At 47.8% G+C, this 21,649-nt stretch overlaps 1 protein-coding gene across 4 annotated transcripts in view; it reads right to left on the bottom strand.

Annotated features, from left to right (window-relative positions):
- nonC (serine/threonine-protein kinase Smg1) overlaps positions 1–21,649 on the bottom strand; it is a 195,597-nt gene that overhangs the window by 108,504 nt on the left and 65,444 nt on the right. For all 4 annotated transcript variants that reach the window (XM_075869329.1, XM_075869330.1, XM_037430511.2 and 1 more), the window contains 4 exons: positions 11,878–11,965; positions 9,046–9,179; positions 7,025–7,339; positions 4,335–4,595 (listed from right to left, as the gene is read on the bottom strand). In XM_075869329.1, the coding sequence (XP_075725444.1) occupies positions 4,335–4,595; positions 7,025–7,339; positions 9,046–9,179; positions 11,878–11,965 (798 nt within the window). The remainder of the gene's footprint in view (positions 1–4,334; positions 4,596–7,024; positions 7,340–9,045; positions 9,180–11,877; positions 11,966–21,649) is intronic.

Below are 21,649 nucleotides of genomic sequence, written 5' to 3'. Positions count from 1 at the left end.
CTGGAGCAAGGACGTACAGTTCGGAGGCAAGAATTCCAGCTGTACATTTGTCAGCCTGACATTAACAAGATGCGCCGAGCAGTTGTCGGCGATAATCAGGATTTTCCTACCTGCGCTCCTCATCTCATCGTCCACCTTTAGTAGCCACTCAGAGAATAACTCTCGTGTCATCCACGCGCGTGAATTAGCCCGATAATCGCACGGCAATGAAACAACGTTCCTCATGCAGCGAGGCTTCTTGTATTTGCCGATCACCAAGGGCTTCAGCTTCTTGGTGCCTGTGGAATTGCAGCATAACAATACCGTAATCCGGACTTTGGACTGCTTGCTGCCTTTGCAGCTGTTCCCTTTAAAATGCATGGTTTTATCAGGAAGCATTTGATAGAAGAACGCCATTTCGTCCGCATTGAATATATCATCTTCGGAGTATGAAGCGACGATTTCGCGGAACTTCTCGTCCCTCCATGCAGCAGCGCTTGCTGCGTCTGCCGCCTTCTCTTCACCAGACACCACTTGCCAGGTGATTTCACTCCTTTCACGGAAACGATGAAGCCACCCCGCGCTTGCTTCGAAGCCTGTGATGTCCAAAGCATCAGCGAATTGCCGAGTCCCACAGCAGCATGCGTCCCGACACCGGCACATTTTGAGAACGCGCGTCCTTGAACCAAGTCAGTACTGCAGCATCCACTTCTTGGAAATTCCCAAGTCGGAGCCGTTTTCTTGACGGTGCGAGTTGGGACCCTCGGTGCAGCTCGAGGATCTTTTGTCGGTCCTTCAGGATGGTTGCGACAGTTGATGGTGCAACCCCCATCTCGTTCGCAATGTGGATTTGTTTTTTACCGGCGTCCACTTGAGAAAGAATATCCACTTTTTCTTTCAAAGAAAACTGCCTCCGTTTCTTTTTCGCGCTGCTTCCGGAGCTCATCGCGAACGCAGAAACGAATCACTCTAACCTTTAAAACGAGAAAGCCGTACGACAATCGTGCGACGTTGCCGGTCGACGTAACAAAACAAAGGCGGCGAGGTTAGGCTCAACCTGGCTCAACGAGCATGCAAAAAAAAAAAAAAAAAAAAAAAACCACCGAAAACAAGGTACTGGCGATGGCGATAGGGCTAGCCAGGCTAGTGCGCATTTAGCATAAGGCAACGCATGGAGAAATGAGCAGGAGCTCTGATGATGATGATAGTGCCACATATGGCGCTGGGCATTTAGACCGCCGCACGTAATTTTTACGCTAGAAATTCGTTATTTTGAAGTGCTCTTAAGGTACCAGGGTGATAAAATTTGATACGTTATTCTGAAACATTCGTTATTCTGAAAGAAATTCGTAGTAGTGAAATATTTTTACATTGAACCAATGGACATTTGGAAGGGGATTTCCGAAATATTCCTTAATCTGAAAAAATCGTTAATCTGAGGTTCGTTATAACGGGATTTCACTGTAAAATGACAAAAATAGTTGGTAATTACTGTATGCACAGCCAAATGTATGTTGAAGGGGGCTGTGTTCTCAAAATAATTTTTTTGCAACACTAAAACTTGTAGTTAATGTTTTCTCCAGTGACACTGCAGTGAGCACACTTGCACTACAAACAAGAAATCCTATAAAAAATTCTTTAAGGAGTAAAATAAAAAACTAAGATCGCAGCCCCCTGAAGCACAGTTCAAGGAGCATTACAAAATAAAGGGAATCAAAATCTGTACAGTGGTTGCCCAGATATCTGCTCCACGAGCTGAGCACAATGCCAGAAAAACAGTATTGAGAAAACTGCATTTAAAGTTTCAACTTCTTTTTACGTCTTGAAAACACCTAGGGATTGTGATCTTAGGTTTGTCTTGTGATACTTGACTTCTCAGGTATCTGGTCTCTGACCAGTGTGCCTTGGTTGCCCTTTTTTCCCCCCAAAACCTCCTTTTCGTGTTTTACAAAGAACAAGTATAAATTTCAAACTAAGTTCTTTGTATGGAGTAGTGTGATAGGCATGACAAAAGATTGTAAATGAATAAGACCATGTACTGAAATGATTACACATATTTCTATTTGGATAGAGGTTTATTGCATCTGAAAAATGGATCACACCATGACGGCCTATGCCTTTTTTCCAAATAACGAAGTTATGGGCAGAAAACTGGGGGCACAGGAATTTATAGCAGTATATTTAATGACGCGAAATGGGCATATAAAAATTCGTGCCCCTGATTCATACATGCTCTTTTGCCACTCTAGCGGTGAAACGCATCATATCATACATCCGGTCGCGGAAACGCGAATCTATGATGCTTTCATTGCCTCAGAACATTCATAGACGTTCGTGGTGATACCAAGCACGTCTAAATCGCATTACACATGTCTAAATTGCATCACACATGTCTAAATCGCATCACAAAAGCTTATTGACAGCACTCCGTATGACCGTGGCGTGCGCGGCCACGTGGACAGTGCAGCCGGCGCGTAATGAACTTGCCGGCGGCGTTCGGTGACAATGCGGGACATGTGTAATTAGGACGACAAAAAAAAATCGTCGCGCACTGTGCTCGGCATCATATTTTCGAGTGACGACGCGTGAAACTGCTAGCTGCTGTTTCGGGCAATCCTTGGCAGTGAATGAAGGGGGGGCGGGGGGGGGGGGGTGAGGAGCTTGACTGTGTGGTCCACTGCCAATGCATAAAGTGCCCGTACGTGGTTCAGAGGAGCTAGCGAGTGATGTGCTTCGTTTATTGTGAAGAAGCAGCACGTCGCCAAGAGCGCGATACCGCGTCGTTCCTGCCCCCGCAGTCCCGCTGTCAGCGGAGTTAGAGCTAAAGACGACTCTGATGACTCCTGTTGAGTCACGAACGCTACCGCTACGCCCGCAATGCCCACAAGCTTTGCGTACGGTATTCTAGTTCTCGACTATTTGAATGCGCCTTTTGTGTCTCAAATAAATGTTGCCTCGTGTTGAACCTGTGCTTTTATTGCTCTGGCGTGAGAATCTGACCTTACGGCCACTTCGTTTTCTTTTTTGCTCTGTACGTTTTCGTGGAAAGTTTTCCCTGCATAATTCTCGCACCCCCAAACTTTGCATCAGTTTTCCACCCAAAAAACTGCGAGGATCATGCGAGTAAATACGGTAAGTCTTCTGAAACTTCCCTCTCGTGTGTTAGCTCAATGCACATGCGCCACTGCATGGGGAGCCCCCCGTTTACTTAGCTTTCATTAATTCGAACTTCTTGTAATTAGAACAAATTTTTGGGCCCCTTCAAATTCGAATTATCGACTGTACCTACTTTGTGACTACCCAATGGGTTGAAACAGTTTTTGAGCACCAAACGCCTCGCAGTTAGTGCCCTTCTCTGACCATGCGCAAAGCAAGTGATATAACTGTGTTTAAACTGTGCTAACACTTCGTAAACCTTTATTGACACATTTGGGGTGATTGCTTCAGAGCCATCTGAATTCTCCGAAAAATTATTGTAAAGAAGCAACTAAGCATTAGGACTCAAATAAGTGGGCCAATTTATGATAAAGGTGCAACATGACTGACATACCTGCTTGTTACGCTTCTAGAGCATCCAAGATGTTCAGTTCACAAAATTTAAACTTGGTTAGAGCACCTTCAAGTGTCGCCTGGGTATGCCAATAAAATGTGCAGCCATTAATTATTCGTAGTACTCTCTCAAAGAATTCAGCCTTTGATCCTTAACTGCCCCATTCCCAGCAATCACTCTCCTACCTAAGGGATAATGAACAAAAATTGAAGAGAACTGACGAAACTTCATAATTCTATATAAAAGATGTGACTGTTCCTATAAACAGTTAACTTCCCGTATTTTTTAACAGTTGGCTGTATTTTTGGTGAAGTGTGAGCATGTGGTGCCTGCACGTGAGCACAAGCTGTGGCGTCACTATTTCCGAGAAAGCACGTGTTCCTGCTTTCCTATTCCTTTTCTCCATCTCTCCTATCATCCCGCTTTTTGTCTTCCACAAAACCGCTGATGCTTTTCCCCAGCCGGGAGCATTGTTCACTGCTGAAACCGATGGTGGAGATAAGTGGCTTGAGAGACGCGGGTGACGGCTACTATTGTTGAGTTGCCCGTTTATTGGGCGCATGTGACATTGCCTCCTCTCATTTACGGAGCGGCCGCTAGAGGCGCCAGTTCGTGCAATATCTATTAAATTCATTATTTTCATGCAGTTTATGCCTGGAATAAAGGCCGTCTCTATCTATTTGGTGACCCAATTTTGCAATTTGGTTGAAAATCTTGGCAGCAAAAATTGCATTCAGTATCCCTTTAAACAGGGAAGTACCAGCCAACTTCACAAACAATGAGAAAATCAGATTCTGAACATTACCTGGCAACCAGTTCAGAGTCTTCGAAACTGGTGGCGTGCGCCCAGGCCACACGGGCCATTATCCTTGCACCCTCGACCAACTCTCCCCGAGCGTGCAGCAACTTCGCAGCCTCCCTCAGGATGGCCAAGGGGGCGCCGTCGTCGGCCAGCGTGATCAGGGACGAACCCTCCTCATCACTGCCGGCCTCCCGCAGAAGCCAGCGTTCAGCCAGTCGCAAGTTGTGCTGCTTGCGAGCCAGACGAGCCCCAGCCAACAGGAACCTGGGACGGGCCCCAAATAAAATGAGACACACAAAGGAAAGAATGTTGTCACAAGGTTGTGATGATAAAGGAGGCAGTAGTAGGGCTGTTAATTAAAAGCGAAACTCCTTTATGGGCAAATTTATGCCCGGGAAATGAACAGTCGAAGTGCACTCAAACCTCATATTAACAAAGTTGCATCTTACACGAAATAAGGCTTGTTATATTTGAAAATTGCCTACAAATGTACATTTCTAACACTATTGTAAAATTCCAATCAAGCACCCCCCTCTCCCCTCATCGAAGTCGACATTTCCAGTAAGGTGGGGAAGGGAAGCGCTATCTCAGAACGGCACCAAAATTCAAGATGGCAGCAATATTTTGGCGGGGTTGTCTATTTGCACATTCGTCTGATCTATGCTGGGTCATGTTATACAGTCAAATCTCGATAATTCGAACTCAAAGGGGCCCGAAAATTTGTTCGAATTAAAAGAAGTTCAAATTAATAAAAGCTAAATAAACAGAGGGCTTTCCAAGCAGTGATGCATGTGCATTGAGCTAACACACGAGGGGGAAGTTTCAGAAGACTTACATTTACCGTATTTACTCGATTCTACTGCGCCCCTTGATTGTAACGCACACCCGGTTTCCACGGCAAAATGGATGGATGAAAAACTTTTATTGGGGTCCTGAAGGATTCCACCCCCGTTTTATAGGGGTAGAATCGCGGGCCGCTCCCACGTTGTGCAGCTCAGTCCACGGCGGGGGGAAAAAAAAAAAAAAAAAAAAAAAAAAAAAAAAAAGTAAGACATCGATTGCAACGTGCACCCATTTTTCTCGTTGGCACACACGATCACACCACTCGGGAAAAAGACTCTTTTTGGGAGCGTCTTCCGTTTAAATATGAGGTACGGGGGAAGCTTGTGCCTATCTGACGTGCAACGGAGCATTGCCGTCACTCGAGTTTTACGTGGCCCGATGTCAGCACGCGAACTTGCTTCACCCCCTTCTTCTCGACGGTTGTGGTGCCAGGCATGTCGAAGTAAAGAGGCGTCTGATCGGCATTTCCGATTTGCCCAAGCAAGGAGCCATTGTTGTGCCGCAAGTTTAGGACGAACCTCTGAAAACTGAAGCTTTTCTTCGTACTCCTCCGGCAACTTTTGGCATATGCCCGTTCGCCTTTAGAGGTAAAAGCCTTTCCTCTTCGTAAAGTTAGTTAGCCAGCACCTGCTTGCTTTAAACTGGCTCCTCATTAGACCTTTTTCTAAGACTAATTGCATAGCCCGCACTTGGAGCAGTTCTGTCGTCACGGGCCGCTGTGCCGCTCGCTGCTCAAGCACATACTCGCCGAGCAGCTCTTTAATTTGCGGAAACCGACCCTGCTGTGGTCCACTGAAGCCTTTGCGTGAATCTTTGCTGTCGACAATAATCTGCTTTCGTTTCCGCCAGTCCCGCACGCACGTTTCGGGAACTCCAAACGACCGCGATGCAGCCCGATTTACGTCCGTTTCGGCACATGCGATGACTTTTCTTTTAAAAGCGGCATCGTGGTGCAATTGTCAAGTTTTTGGAGTCGACCCTTCCATGCCGTCGATGCTAATGCACACCAAGATGACGAACTCCTCAGCACACGTACGAAGTGCTGCACATGGGAAACACATAGGCAGAAATGGCCGACGCGCCATGCCGACGCACGTAGGGGGCGGCCATTTTGGAATATGCCGATGGGAATAGAATGACCGTATTCATTTTTTTTTTCGTACTCGATTATAACACGCATGGGATTTATGAACTCGCTTCACCGGAAAAAAAGGTGCACGCTAGATTCGAGTAATTACGGCATTCACAAATCACAGGACATCCGTTAAAGTAATCGGTGATTCGCATCTGCACACGTTTGCCTTGCAGCAAGTCAATCAATTTCGCACGCAGCTGGCAAAGCATTGCTACTTCCGCTTCAGCATTCTCCTTGCATGAGAAGTTGCGCGCCACACAAAGTATGCACTAAGAGAGCAACTTATAATATGGATTTGGTAATGTACGCTAAGTCTTGACGAAAGTGCAAAAGGATGATGGCACATTGGGTATCTCCACTTTCGTTTTTCTTTCAATAAGATAACCTCCCTTTCACAGTACACCTAAAGCAGTGTACCTTATCTAAGAAGATGCTTGGCAAAACGGAAAACATGAAAAAAAGATATGGGTGATGCAAGTTATCAGGCATGGTGCCAACTGGGCAGGCTTTACCCTGCACCCATGCCCACAACGAATTGGAGCAGTATCACTTCCACCCGATATAGAAACACATAGAAAGAAACTGCTAAAGAAAGGAACATAGTAGGTCAAGTATATACATGCGAAGACTTGCTTGCCAAAAAATTTCTCAACAGGGTAATGGCTCTTGAATACTCTGATTGTTCAGATACGCTAGCACACGCGTCACAACTCACCCCTCGATAGGCTCGGCGTGGCTCCACGTGAGGGCTTCGCTGATGGCGCTGCAGTCGTGTTGTGCGGGTGACAGAGGCTCACCAATCACCGGCGGCACCCGGCGCACCAGGGCCAGCAGGGCAGGGTCCACCTGGGGTGGCCACTGGATGGTGCTCAGCTGCAGCAGTGCAGTGGCAGACTCCTCGGATGCGTTGATGTCCCGACAGCATGCAGGCATGGTTGCGCGGTGTTGGGCCAACAGCAGCTGCTGCTCTGCGTCCCACATGTCTCGCGGGCAGGATGGGCTCTCGACGGAGTCTTTGCTCAGCAGCGACCTGCAGATGATTTTATTTATTTCATTTATTAAAAACAGCCAGGAGATTACCTTGTCAAAAATTTGTCACAGAGAGATAACAGAACATTTGTGAGATGTCAACTCTGTGCCACAGGAATTTGACGATAAAGTGTGTTAACAAGAAAAATTACAGGGTGTAGCACAACCCATTACAGCTGCTTACGGTTTCTTGATTGACCGTGCCATCCTCCTTGGTACAAGAAGCATAGCCACAGCCCTTCGCAGTCACTGTGCGCACTTCGGCAACGTAACATGATGTCAGCGATTCACATCATTAGTGTGCAGCCAATGATAGCATTGGCTGCACACTAATGATGCACGTAGCAATGCTTCTGCTATGTGCTGCTCGTGTTAGGGTGGTGTGCTGAGGAGGCGCGGTGCGAGAGGTGCAAAGAGAAATAAATATACCACGAAGCATTCACTTTGGCCACGCAGTAAAGTCGCGGGACGCATTTTGATCTTCGAGGCTTTCGTTCTGGCAATACAGCATGTTCCAGTAATCTCGGAGCTCTACCGAAATGATAGAGGGTCGTACAAGAAAATCAAAATCTAGACTGTGTGGGCCAAGACAGTCAAAACTGCATCACCACTAGGCCAAGGCGGCATTTCATAGTGCAAAGGACCTGTTCACAGTATTGGCAATACGCAATGTTGACTATGGGCAAGATAACGTCACTGCGTGGGCGAAAATGTCTGGTCGTGAGTAGGAGAGAGGTCTGCGCGGAGTGCAGCACTGAGGTGTTCCGAAAATGTGATTGCTGCAGCCTTCTCAATGAGTTTGTTTAGGAGCTGTCAAAAATCAAAGCCTGTCCACTGGCCCTTCAAGGCAAAAGCTGGAGATGCGTCATCAAATGTGAAAATTTACCGTCAGTGTCAATGCGAGTGATGAAGAAAATTATTTAGTGATGACAACATTGTGCCGCCACACAGCCGTAATTTGCAACATCATGACGCCACCTGCTTACATAAAATTTTCGCTAGCCCAAAAGTGGCCCAATCTTCGCCCCAAAAAAGGACAGGACTCTGACTTTTGAGTCGTCTTCGGCAAAATGCATAAGAGACTCTGCGAGCTTATATTTACATTTCCCGTCAATCCCCATTGCAATTATCCAATGAGAATGGAAAGTTGAGAAATTAGATAATAATCACCAAGAAAATTATGGCAATATGCAACAGAAAAGATGCAGTAATTACTGCTATTAGTAACAGCAGTAACGGACATCGACATAACATTGCGGCTAACCTTGAAACAAATTGCGTCATGGGGACTAAGGTAGAAAAATATCTATTGTAAGCACTCTGTCTACATATTGTGTGAAGCAGAGGTAACTTAGTTTATTGTAGAATGGCGGACAGTGCAACAGGGTTATATACGTACGTAAAAAAAGAGTAGGGCACTGCGCTGAATTTGGGGAACTTGCAAAACTTGGTTTGCCATTGCATGGCAAGCAGAAAAAGATCTGTTCAGTACTAATGCGCAGAAAGTTTTTGGATTTGTTTCATCGGAAAACGAAGGAGCATGTTAGGTTCGAGTAAATATGGTACGTGTTTGTGGATTCTTTACTCACTGGGACCATACACTAGGAACGTTATATGCGTGATAACATAAAAGTGAGCAATGCATCAGTGGTTTTCTTGTGTAGCACATATACAGCGCATCTCCATGCAGGGCTGACAGGAAGCTACCTGATGTGCTGGGCGATAGAGGACATGCGGGCACTGGGCTTGTTGATGCAGCCGTTGACTGGTGCGTGTCGAGAATCCTCGACCCACTTGAGCGCTTCGTTCCAGTCGGCCAACTTCATGTGACAGTCCAGGATCTAAGGACACAATAAAGTTACAGAAGCAGAATCAGAAAAGTACAGCAGACAGTAGTCTGGTTTCTCGGAGAAATGCAGCATGACGTAGGTGCAGACAGACACAGACGTGAACCGTCTGCGTGCACGTATGAACCTCTGAGCACGAACCAACTCTCCCGAGTCAAGGCACTAACTGTAGTGAACAGTGCGCCTCGCGTTCGCAAAGACAGAGAGGAGCTAGGACATCACGGCTGAGATATCAGCTCCGTCATCCGAAAGATAGTTGTCGTGTTGACAGAGCTGATACCGCAGCCATGATGTCAGATCAGAGCTCCCACAGTACTAATGTCCAGGCATCATGCTCCAACAACCACTCACACCCGCAGTACACATGCACACACAAAACGCTGATCTCTACTGTGCACTGGGGAACCACCCACCTCCCCATCATAAACGGATGTCCTCACCCAATATGACAGTTGTTACGCAGCCAAGCCATGACAACAACTAGACAGCCACCATAATGCGATTGCAGGCGGTGACATGGCACCCAAGATGTGATAAACATTGTCGACATAATGCCACATTATGATGAACTAACTGAACGTCCCTCTAGTGTGACCAGACGTGGAGGGTGGAGTTTCTTTTACAGGCCACGACGCCAGGTGCAGAAACCTGGAGGCTTACTAAGAGCGTTCAACTTAATTGAGGACAATGCACTGAGCAATGGAAGGAAAATGATACCGTATTTACTCGATTCTACCGCACCCTCGATTGTAACGCGCACCCGATTTCCACCGCGAAAAAAAAAAAAAAACGCAAGACATCGATTTCAACGCGCACCCATTTTTTTTTCGCTGGCCCGCACGATCACACCACTCGAAAAAACGACTCCTTTCGGGAGCGTCTTCCATTTAAATATGAGGTACGGGCGAAGCTTGTGCCCATCTGACGTGTAACAGAGCATTGCTGTCACTGTAGTTTTACCGTGTCAGCCCGCGAACTTGCTTCGCCCCCTTCTTCTCGACGGTTGTGGTGCCAGGCATGTCGAAGTAAAGAGGCGTCTGATCCGCATTCCAGATTTGCCCAAGCAGGTAGCCGTTGTTGCGCCGCAAGTTTAGGACGAACCTCTGAAAACTGTAAAGCTTTTCATCGTACTTCTCCGCAAAAGTTTTCGCACATGCATGTTCCCCTTCGGAGGGAAGAGCCTTTCCTCTTCATATAGTTAATTAGCCAGCACCTGCTCGCTTTAAACTGGCTCCGCATTAGACCTTTTTCTAAGAATAATTGCATAGCCCACACTTGGAGCAGTTCTGTCGTCACGGGGCGCTGTGCCGCTCGCTGCTCAAGCGCATACTCGCCGAGCAGCTCTTTAATTTGCGAAAACCGACCCTGCTGTGGTTCACTGAAGCCTTTGCGTGAAGCTTTGCTGTCGACAATCTTCTGCTTTTGTTTCCGCCGGTCCCGCATGCACGTTTCGGGAACGACCGCGATGCGGCCCGATTTCCGTCCGTTTCTGCACACGCGATGACTTTTCTTTTAAAAGCGGCATCGTGGTGCACTCGAGTTTTTGGAGTCGGCTCTTCCACGCCGTCGATGCTAATGCACTACTAGATGACGAACTCCTCAGCACACGTATGAAGTGCCGCACATGGGAAACACATAGGCAGAAATAGCCGACGCGCCATGCCGACGCACGTAGGGGGCGGCCATTTTGGATTTGCGATGGCAATAGATTGACCGTAATTTTTTTGTTCGTACTCGATTCTAACGCGCGTGCGATTTATGAACTCGCTTAACCGGAATAAAGGTGCGCGTTAGATTCGAGTAATTACGGTAAGTGGTACCCTAAGAAATGGAAAGAGAACACAGGGGCTCAGGGACAGGTGTTAAGGACACCTTTGCTAAAATCGAGAAGGAGAAATGGACATATGCGGGGCATGTAGCGCACAGCAGGACAACCACTGGTCATCAAGGGTAACCGACTGGTTTTCAAGAGATTAAAAATGCGTCAGGGGGCGACAAAAAGTTAGGTAAACAGACTAATTGACAAGTCAGCAGGTACAACGTGGCAGCAGCAAGCAAGCACAGCTTAACTGGTCGAACGTGGGGGAGGCCTTTGCCCTGCAGTGGGCGTAGTCATACTGATGATGATGATGACACCCACCTGTATACCAACTGGCACACTTACCTTTGCTAGAGTGACAAAAGTACAGCCAACAGCAAAAGTCTGCGAGTTGCAGCATGTTTTACAAATATATATTCATGCTTTGTCTAAGAACATAACCTTGAAATAAGCATTCCCGTCCGTAGATGGTACTGTGCCCCCTATTCATGTCACCAGCTTGATTTGAAGCATCACACACTAACAGAGCAAAAATTTGTATTTGTTGTAGAGCCAACATGCTGTAAACTCTTGCCGTTGGGTGTTTATGTCTATATTACTGAAAAACCCTAGTCACCTTTCTCAAAACAAACTGCGTCTCTTAAGCCATCTTCAACTGTCAATCAAGCTGCTCAATGACAAAGCATAAACAAGAGAGCAATAAGCAATCTTCTCGGCTCATCAACTGTCCGCTCAAACTTTCAAGTTTTAAGAATAGGTTGAGAACAGCTACTAATGCACAGTTCACCACATTCCCGTTACACCGAAGAAAATAGTGATTACCCTTTCAACCAGAAGGCAATATTAACAATGCACAGTGTTGCCAAAACTTGCCTGGTTGAGCAAAAATGGCCGAATCTCCTTTGATGTTTGTGCGTCGTCTTTGAGGATGGCTGCATACTCCTCCGCAGCAGACTCATATCTGGAAAAACGAGAAATAGAAAAGGATAAGTTCTCATCGAAATTCCGCAAGCACAACAATTGCAAACAATGTCACAGTACTGTACTATGGACACCACACATTCCCTTTTCGACAGTTACATTTCTGATAAATCAGAAATGCACGATTATTTGATTAGGGTTACGACATCTCTGCTGGCAGCACAGAGCTTGTCACGCGCTAACCCTAAATCACGCACCACACACCGCTACGTCTTGCCACTCTTCCCAACCAGGCCGAATTCCCCCTTCCCCACACACGCAACCCCCCCCCCCACTCCAGTCCCAATTATGATGATGATGACGCCGTCACGTAGCGCCCTCTCTCGGCCAAGTCCCGATGATGATGACGTCGTCACGAAACGCCCTCTCTCGGCCACCCTCACAAGCTCATCTGCAAGGATGACTTCAAATGTTGGGTGCAAAGTGAATTCGAATATTGAAGTGTTAGCAAATCAAATTGAATATTTCTAGAACATTTTGCAAATATTCCGAAATGAAATTGCAAGGAAAAAAATTCGAAGGGATTCCTAAGCATACTCTTATAAAATAGCAATGTCTGTCTGTCCATCTGTCCATTCATCCGTTCCTACCTACCTACTTACCTACTTAGCCACCTACCCACCTACCCACCCACCCACCCACCCACCCACCCACCCACCCACCTACCCACCCACCTGTTGTGAGTGAAGTGCGCGAGTCAAGTGACTTTCAAATTTGGCGCGTAAGATGAACTACTGACAATGTGTGCAAGATGGCGTATTGCGCCAGTGCGGCGAACACTGGCGATTGGAAAAAGAAGAAAATTCAAGGGAATGGGAGAAAAATCCAGAGCCAGGGCATCGAAGAACGAGGAAGAGGAGATTCGGGCTCGTGCTTGGAAGAAGAAGGCTAGGGTGCGGCGTGCGACCTCGTCGGGTGCGAGTACCTCCTGGGCGTCAGGGCATCCACCTAGCGGGCGACTGTTTCCACGGGGTCCTGGTGACCATTCAACCGCAGCGGCTATTGGCGAATCCTTGGCAAGACCTTGGTCTGATGTTCGAGCGGAAGACAGCGCAGCAGATGACGTCTACCGGGAGCGGGAGCAAGCCGTCGGGCTACGGGCCCGAGCTTATGCACTCTCACCACGGCAGCTTCCCCAATGGACTATTGAAGGGCGTGAACCGCTGGTGAGCCGTATCCGTCTTCTCTCGCGTCCGGACTCAAACACGAGGACTTTAACGAAAAGGACTGTTTAGACTCTTAGAGGTTTCCGCTCGCTAACGAAACTGACAGTGCTAATTAGTTAACATTTTTCTGATCTTAGTATTTTCCTTTTTGTGGTTTTTTTGTGTGTTTGTGAAAGTATAATTTTTTTTGTGCAAATCAAACGCTCACTTCCTTTTCTCGTGAGAGATTAACGTTTCACAGCTAGCTCGACTGGCTTTATTTACTGAACCTGTCACAAATTGGCGTCCGCTACGACAGGACGTGAGTGTTTGCCACTAAAAAGTAGATTTGAGTAAGGCTAACTAAAAAAGTAAAATGGGCTCGCGAGAGTTGATGGCGCTGGCAGAACGCATGGGGTTGGAGGGAGCAGAATTGCAGGCTTGGTTTGACGCACGAGAAGCGCGTGAGCGCGATGAACGAGCCGCGGAGAGAGACGCGAAGAAAGAACAGTTGGAGCTGGAAGGCCGCAATTTACAGCTACGTCTTGAAGTAGCAAAAACGGAGAACCAAACCCGAGAAGCAAGCCAGCGACACTTGGAAGTAGAAGAGAGGACGCTGCAACTGCGCCTGAGAGTAGCTGAGGCCGGTGTCGGTCAGCCTATGGTGGCTGACACGGGCAACCAAAGGAACGCGCCTATGGTAGTGAACCCGCATAACTTTATACCCGTTTTCAACGAGGACAGAGACGACCTTGACGCCTACCTGAAAAGGTTTGAGAGAGTGGCGACAGGTCAAGATTGGCCACGGGAAAAGTGGGCCACGGCTCTTAGTTTGTGCCTTGGCGGAGAGGCTCTGAAGGTATTTGGACGGTTGTCACCGAACGATTCCCTGTCATACGACGAAGTCAAATTGGCACTGCTCCAGCGTTTTCGCTTCACGGCTGATGGCTACCGTGAGAAATTCCGGAAAAGCAAGCCTGAAGACGGCGAAACTGGAAAACAGTATGCCACGAGACTCCAAAGTTTCTTTGACAGGTGGATAGAAATGTCTCAGACAGAGAGGAATTTCGATTCAGTCCGTGACTTGATTGTAGCCGAACAATTCATGGCGAACTGCAGTAGTCAACTGGCGCTCTTCTTACGGGAGAAGAACTGCAAGACTCTGGAAGCCATGGCAGAGGCAGCTGATATATATATAGAGGCAAAGAGATTGAAGAACTTATTAATAGTTCAGAATAAGAGTGAGGACACAACTGGGAAGGCTAAATTGATTTCAAGCCCAAGAGCAGAGATGCAATGTTTTGTTTGTGGCCGTAAGGGGCACAAGGCTTCTGACTGTCGAAGTAAACCTAAACAAGTATTTTGTACAAACTGCCGTAAGTGGGGGCATGATGTGAAGGGCTGTCAGAAAATGACTGGCACTTCGAAATCAACTACATCTTGTTTAATGCTACCCAAAGAAGAGACCGGTCCACAACAATCCATGATTGATGGCGACGACTCGGACCGAGACGACAATGTTATGGGCACGGTGAAGGCGCAAGCGCAATGTAAGAAACGTCCCATGCCAGTGTTACCAGGGGAAGTGAATGGACAAATTGTTCGAGTCCTAAGGGACACCGGAAGCAACACGTTGGTAGTACGCCGGTCATTAGTACCTGATGAAGCACTAACTGGCACTACCGCGACGTTGTGGTTGGCTGATGGCAGCACCATCGTAACCCCTGAGGCGGAGATACGTATCAGATCTCCATACTTTTCCGGCATGGCCATCGTCAAGTGTATGCCGTCGCCACTGTATGACGTCATAGTTGGGAACGTACCGGGGGCCCGTGACGCCAATGACCCCGACGTTTCGCGGAAACTTTCTCAAGATCAATTCATTAAGAAAAAAGTTCATTCTGCGGACGAAGGTAACCACCCAAATTCTCAACTGGTTGGTGCCGCACGTCTCAATAGTTCGCGAAGGGCCATCTCTGTTGGGCTCCCTGGCCAGATGTCTCGCAAAATGTTTCGCGAAGAACAAGAAAAAGACCAGACGCTTGACATCTGCAGAGCCAGAGTGGGTAAGAAGTTTGTTAGAAAGGGCTCGACATCTTTTTCTTTCGTAGCCAAGAATGGTATTCTTTACCGACAATACTTCCTGTCCCCTGGTAAGATCATCGAACAAGCCATAGTCCCGAAGTCCCTGAGAGGCCAAGTGTTACGTTTGGCTCATGAAAATGTCATGTCAGGCCATCAGGGTGTAAAAAAAACAATAGATCGAGTTCTGGACGCCTTCTACTGGCCCGGGGTACAAGAAGATATCCGCAGATATGTCCGATCATGTGACGCCTGTCAAAGGACTTTACCGAAAGGCAAGGTGGGCAAGGTGCCTCTAGGGCGTATGCCGTTGATCGACACCCCTTTTGAACGTGTGGCGGTCGACATCATTGGACCGATAACTCCAGCCTCGGCAAAAGGCCATCGGTATATTTTGACTCTTGTGGATTTCGCCACTCGCTACCCTGATGCAGTGCCTTTGACAGCAATTGACTCAGCTACAGTGGCCGAGGGACTTGTCGAGATGTTTTCTCGCATTGGTTTTCCACGAGAAGTCTTGGCTGATCAGGCATCGTGCTTTACCTCAGATCTAATGAAGGAGGTGAATGAACTACTGGCAGTCAAGCATCTTAGCTGCACTCCATACCATCCTATGTGCAACGGGATGGTAGAGAGGTTTAATGGAACACTCAAGCAAATGCTCCGCAAAATGGTTCAAGAACAGCCTAAATGTTGGGATCGCTTGCTAGCACCTCTTTTGTTTGCTTATCGTGAAGCCCCACAAGCAAGCTCCGGGTTCTCACCATTTGAACTTATTTATGGCCGACATATTCGAGGACCTCTGAGCATCCTGAAAGAGCTATGGACTCATGATCAGGAGAACGAAGAACTTAAGACGACGTATGGATATGTCCTGGATTTAAGAGAGCGAATTGAGAAGACACTAGAGCTGGTACGACAAAACCTGAGCCGAGCACAGGTGTCGCAGAAAAGGTATTACGACCGCCACAGCAAGCAACGGGACCTGAAAGCTGGTGACCGTGCATTGATCTTGCTTCCCACAAGCAACAACAAGTTATTGATGCATTGGAAAGGGCCGTTTCCAGTCATAGAAAAGAAAACCGACTATGACTACTGGCTGGACCTTGGACACAGCAAAAAACTTTTCCACATAAACATGCTGAAAAAGTATGAAGAACGCCATGAAGAACAGCTTCCTCAGACATCTTTTGTCGTTCTGGAGGAAGAGGAGTCTGAGAAACCACTACCAACTTTCAAAGTACAGGGTAGCTGCGGTATTGACTCCATAAAGCTTGGAGATGAAATCGAGAAGGCACAGCCGCTTACTGAGATGACGAGGAAGATGGAGAAAAACAAGATTACGTGGACCACGGATAGAGAAGAAGCGTTTGAATCACTCAAAAAGGCTTTGTCTTCTGGGCCAATCGTCAAAGCACCCGATCTGAAAAGAGAATTCGTGCTTCGGTCTGACGCCTCTGATTCTTGTATAGGCGCTATCCTTATGCAAGAGCATGATGGCATCCTCCACCCTGTGTCATATGCCAGTCGTCAACTTCAGCCTCGCGAAAAGAGATACTCAGCAATCGAGAGGGAATGCTTAGCGTTGGTCTGGGCGATAGAAAAGTATCATGTTTTTCTGTACGGAACGTCATTTGTCGTACAGACCGATCACCAACCACTGCAGTATCTCTTAAGGGCAAAACACCTGAACAGTAGGGTATTACGGTGGAGCCTCGCGTTACAAGAATATTCATTCCGAGTCGAGCACATTAGAGGCTCTGAAAATGTCGGCGCAGATTATATGAGCCGGTTGTGAATTTTTACATTTTCTCGAGACAAGCGACTACTTCAAGTTGTTTGTTTGTTAAGGACATCTTGTGAATGGACGACGCGTGGTGACTTCTCGCGCACTGAACTGCAGTTTATTTTTCTTCGCAAAAGAAACTTTTCAAAGGGGGGACTCTTGTTGTGAGTGAAGTGCGCGAGTCAAGTGACTTTCAAATTTGGCGCGTAAGATGAACTACTGACAATGTGTGCAAGATGGCGTATTGCGCCAGTGCGGCGAACACTGGCGATTGGAAAAAGAAGAAAATTCAAGGGAATGGGAGAAAAATCCAGAGCCAGGGCATCGAAGAACGAGGAAGAGGAGATTCGGGCTCGTGCTTGGAAGAAGAAGGCTAGGGTGCGGCGTGCGACCTCGTCGGGTGCGAGTACCTCCTGGGCGTCAGGGCATCCACCTAGCGGGCGACTGTTTCCACGGGGTCCTGGTGACCATTCAACCGCAGCGGCTATTGGCGAATCCTTGGCAAGACCTTGGTCTGATGTTCGAGCGGAAGACAGCGCAGCAGATGACGTCTACCGGGAGCGGGAGCAAGCCGTCGGGCTACGGGCCCGAGCTTATGCACTCTCACCACGGCAGCTTCCCCAATGGACTATTGAAGGGCGTGAACCGCTGGTGAGCCGTATCCGTCTTCTCTCGCGTCCGGACTCAAACACGAGGACTTTAACGAAAAGGACTGTTTAGACTCTTAGAGGTTTCCGCTCGCTAACGAAACTGACAGTGCTAATTAGTTAACATTTTTCTGATCTTAGTATTTTCCTTTTTGTGGTTTTTTTGTGTGTTTGTGAAAGTATAATTTTTTTTGTGCAAATCAAACGCTCACTTCCTTTTCTCGTGAGAGATTAACGTTTCACAGCTAGCTCGACTGGCTTTATTTACTGAACCTGTCACACCACCCACCTACCCTACCCTACCCTACCCTAGCCTAGCCTAGCCTAGCCTAGCCTAGCCTAGCCTAGCCTAGCCTAGCCTAGCCTACAGTCGCCAATCATTTTTCGGACTAAAAAAATTCGAACTTCTTGGATATTTCGGACTTCAATAAAGCACCGTCATGGTTCCCATAGGGCTAATACATTTTTTCAACAGATTTTTCAGACAAATTTCGTCCCCGAAAGTTGGATTTTTCGGACTAAATCACTTGTATTGAGCCGCGCCACGAACTTGCAATGACACCGCCATGCGAGATTTTTTGCCGGCTTGACTTAGCTTGGTGACTTAGTTTTAAAATGACTTTCCTGCCTTCGGGATTGGAAAGCGAACGTCATATTTCAAGTTTCAGAGGCTGTAAAGGAGGCAGAGTAAAGATTATTTTTCCCAGCAGTTGCAGCTTGCCAGCTTGTTCCAGTCATCACTTAGCACGTGCTCTGTCGGGTCGTATCGAGATGTGTGGTTCGCGGCGGCTATCTGCGGCATCGAATTTTGTGTGCTCGAGCTCTACGCCATGGCTCCACCATCTGTACCATCGCGAGAGCCAGGTGGTGCGAAAAAGCATGGAAACTTTACGACCATGATGTTGGAGAAGAAAGCTGCAATTGTGAAGTTGGAAAAGTGGACGGTCACAGCTTGATGTCGCCAAAAAATACCACCTATAAAAGCGAACGGTATCCGGCTATGTCAAAAACTGTATGAAGATTTTGACAGCGTTTGAGAATTCATACAACAAGAGCCAGAAAAACAACAGCAAAGGCGTACATCCAGCCCTTGAAGATGCTTCGCAGTTGTGGTTAAAAGGAGTGTTGGCAAAGAACCTGCCCATGTTGAGCGATTTGTTGAAGGAAAAAGCCGACTCGTTTGCACTCAAAATGGGCATTGAGGATTTTATATTCACTGACGGATGGCTTCGCGGCTTCAAGAAGATGTATGGAATTCTGTTCAAGAAAGTGAGCAGTGAAAGCGGAGTGGTTGACCAGACTCTTGTGTCCGATTACCGTGTCACGAAGTTGAGATCCTTGCTTAAAGAATACGCTCCTTCGGACATCTTCAACTGCGATGAGACAGGACTTTTGTTTAAGATATTCCGGGACCATACGCTATCATTTTTGGGAGAATCATGCTCCGGCGGGAAGCTTAGCAAGGAGCGCTTAACAGTAACAGTAGGTGCCAATGCCACTGGTACAGAAAAACTGCCTCCTCTTGTCATCGGGAAGGCGAGAAATCCCAGGTGTTTTAAGGTGGTGAAGACCCTCCCTATGGACTACGACAGTAGCTCCAAGGAATGAATCACGCAGTCTTTATTTGAAAAATTTCTATACAAACTTGACTGAAAGTTTGTGTGGCAAGGCAGGAAAGTCATATTTTTTTGGTGACAACTGTGGCGCACACGGCAGCGTGTTGAACCTTGAGGCCATTTGGTTGGAATTTTTGCCGCTTAACACCACAAGCATGCTCCAGCCAATGAATCAAAGCATGATCCGAAACATCAAGGCACACTACTGTGCCCACCTGCTCAGCCGCACTGTCTTGCGCCTTGACAATGGGAAGCCCTGCTAGGTAGACATTCTGGCTGCCATCCATATGTTGGCCGAAGCTTGGAAGGCGGTGAAAGCAGACACCATTACACATTGCTTTAAACATGGGTTCGTTGCTGCCGAAGATTCCGAGGCGGATGACCTGGACATAGGCGATCCGTACGACTCCGATGGCGGGGAGGAGCTAATGCGCGACCTGCGCAGCGGTGGCGCGGATGTGCCTGCCACGATGACATTGGTGCCTGCCACGATGACATTGCTACGATGACATTGCGCAAACAATGACATTGTTTCTTGCGCGAAGCCCACAGATGAATAAATTCTTCACCAGGTTGTGCCGCAGCCGTCGGCGGCGGAGATTGCCACTGCGGTGATGCTTTTGTCTAGCATTTACGGTGAAGATGTCACCTTGGCACAAATACGGGCGAACCGAATTGCTTCCAAGCGTAGTATGAGGCAAGGCAGAATTATGGATTTTTTAAGCCTGCTTGATGCAATAAAGTTCCTATTTTTGACAAAAAAAATTTTTCCGGCCTTTTTTTTGGTCCCCGCCAGGTCTGAAAAATCGGCGGCTGTACCTACCTACCCACGCACCCATCTAGCTGCCTACATCTGCGTGCTCTCATGATCACCCTCTTAACTTGGGGTATACCATAATTAGTACGGGAGGTCAAGATGGTTTGTCGAATAGGATTCGCTGATCATGACATGAATAATGTCGCAGCCTCGTCGTGTACATCGTCAAACATTTTTTGAAGAACAGTGGCACATACCCATGGGCGGGTATGTGCCACTGGTATGCGGGTATGTCCCACCGGTGATAGACGTTTTATATCTACCCAGGAACGGCAAGAACACACATGGTTAAATCTAATTCTTGAGCATTAAGAAAAAGCTACCATAGGCAGCGTAGACTGGACGAATGCAAACAATAAATGTCACTGTCCCAGCAGAAATCTAACCCTAGCGTTCTGTCTGGCAAGGAAGTATTAGACCACCGAGCCACACCAGGCCTTGGCTATACTTTTCAAATACAGTAAAACCTCGTTAAGTCGAACTCGGTTATTTTGAAATCTCACTTAATTCGAAGGATTTCTGCGGTCCCGTATTTTGCTATGCAAGTTTGAGTGGATAATTTGAAGCAGCGGCCGGCACCAGTCCGTGGGGGGACGCGGCCTTCGAAAACCGAAAAAATGTCAAAAAAGTCCATTTTTAGAAAACAGTATATTTGGTCAGTATAATCTATAAACTACCTCCTCTGTAAATATCAGCGCCGAATTCGCGCTAAAAGTACCTCAAATAAAATATTTAGCTAGCCGAGGCAGCACCTGAGGAGCGCGTGATCGTCAAAAATACCCTAACTTCGCGTGCACGCCGTTTCTCCCCCGCTCAACCGAGCGCCGCCATCTTGGTCACGTTTTGTTCGTGATTTCTTGCTTTTTTTTCCCCGCCATCAGCGGTGACAACAACGGCGTGGTCGAGACGTAACTGGCTTGCGATTGGGTAGCGCGCGGGGTATTCGAGTTTCCCGCTTTTCAAACGCGGAGCTACAATTGGACGGAGCGCGCGCTCCTTCGGAGCGAGGGGAAACGAGTGGTTGCTATTGGCTGGTGCGCGCGCTCACGTGCTCATCTCCCACGCATGGTGCGGCTGCCGCGCCGGCTGCGCGGCTTGTTGTCTGCTCCGACTTGTTCGTTGCAAACGTTCTCCGTGTGCTTCTTCGTCTTTTGCGATTGGCCTCGGCACTGTCGTGCAAACCATCTTCACGAGACGATAGTTCTGCGCAGCCCCCCGATCGTCGAGTTCTCCCGTGCCTTCTGCTTGAACAGTCGCAAGTTGCCGGACGCACGACCGACGCAGCTCTTTGTGCCGAGGAGGCTCTTCAAAAGCTTTGCACGTGGTTTGCGGCGATGGATCGCACGCTTCGCAGGAAACGAAAGCGCCGACTGCCTATTCCACGGCATTCGCAAAAATGCCCAACAAGTCGGCAGTCAGTTGGCGATAACCAAGTCACCCTGGATCCTCAGCCGTCAACAAGTTATCGCAACCCAGCGGACAATGCAGAGGTGGTGCGACGCAGGTGCGTGTCAGAGTCATCAACTGAAGGCATGCTTATCGATGTTATCACGCATCAAGGTGAGGCTGCC

The sequence above is a fragment of the Rhipicephalus microplus genome, chromosome 7, assembly GCF_043290135.1.
Source record: "Rhipicephalus microplus isolate Deutch F79 chromosome 7, USDA_Rmic, whole genome shotgun sequence".
NCBI lineage: Eukaryota > Metazoa > Arthropoda > Arachnida > Ixodida > Ixodidae > Rhipicephalus > Rhipicephalus microplus.
Note: the sequence above shows the minus strand (reverse complement) of the source record. Positions and strands in the feature narration are given on the sequence as shown.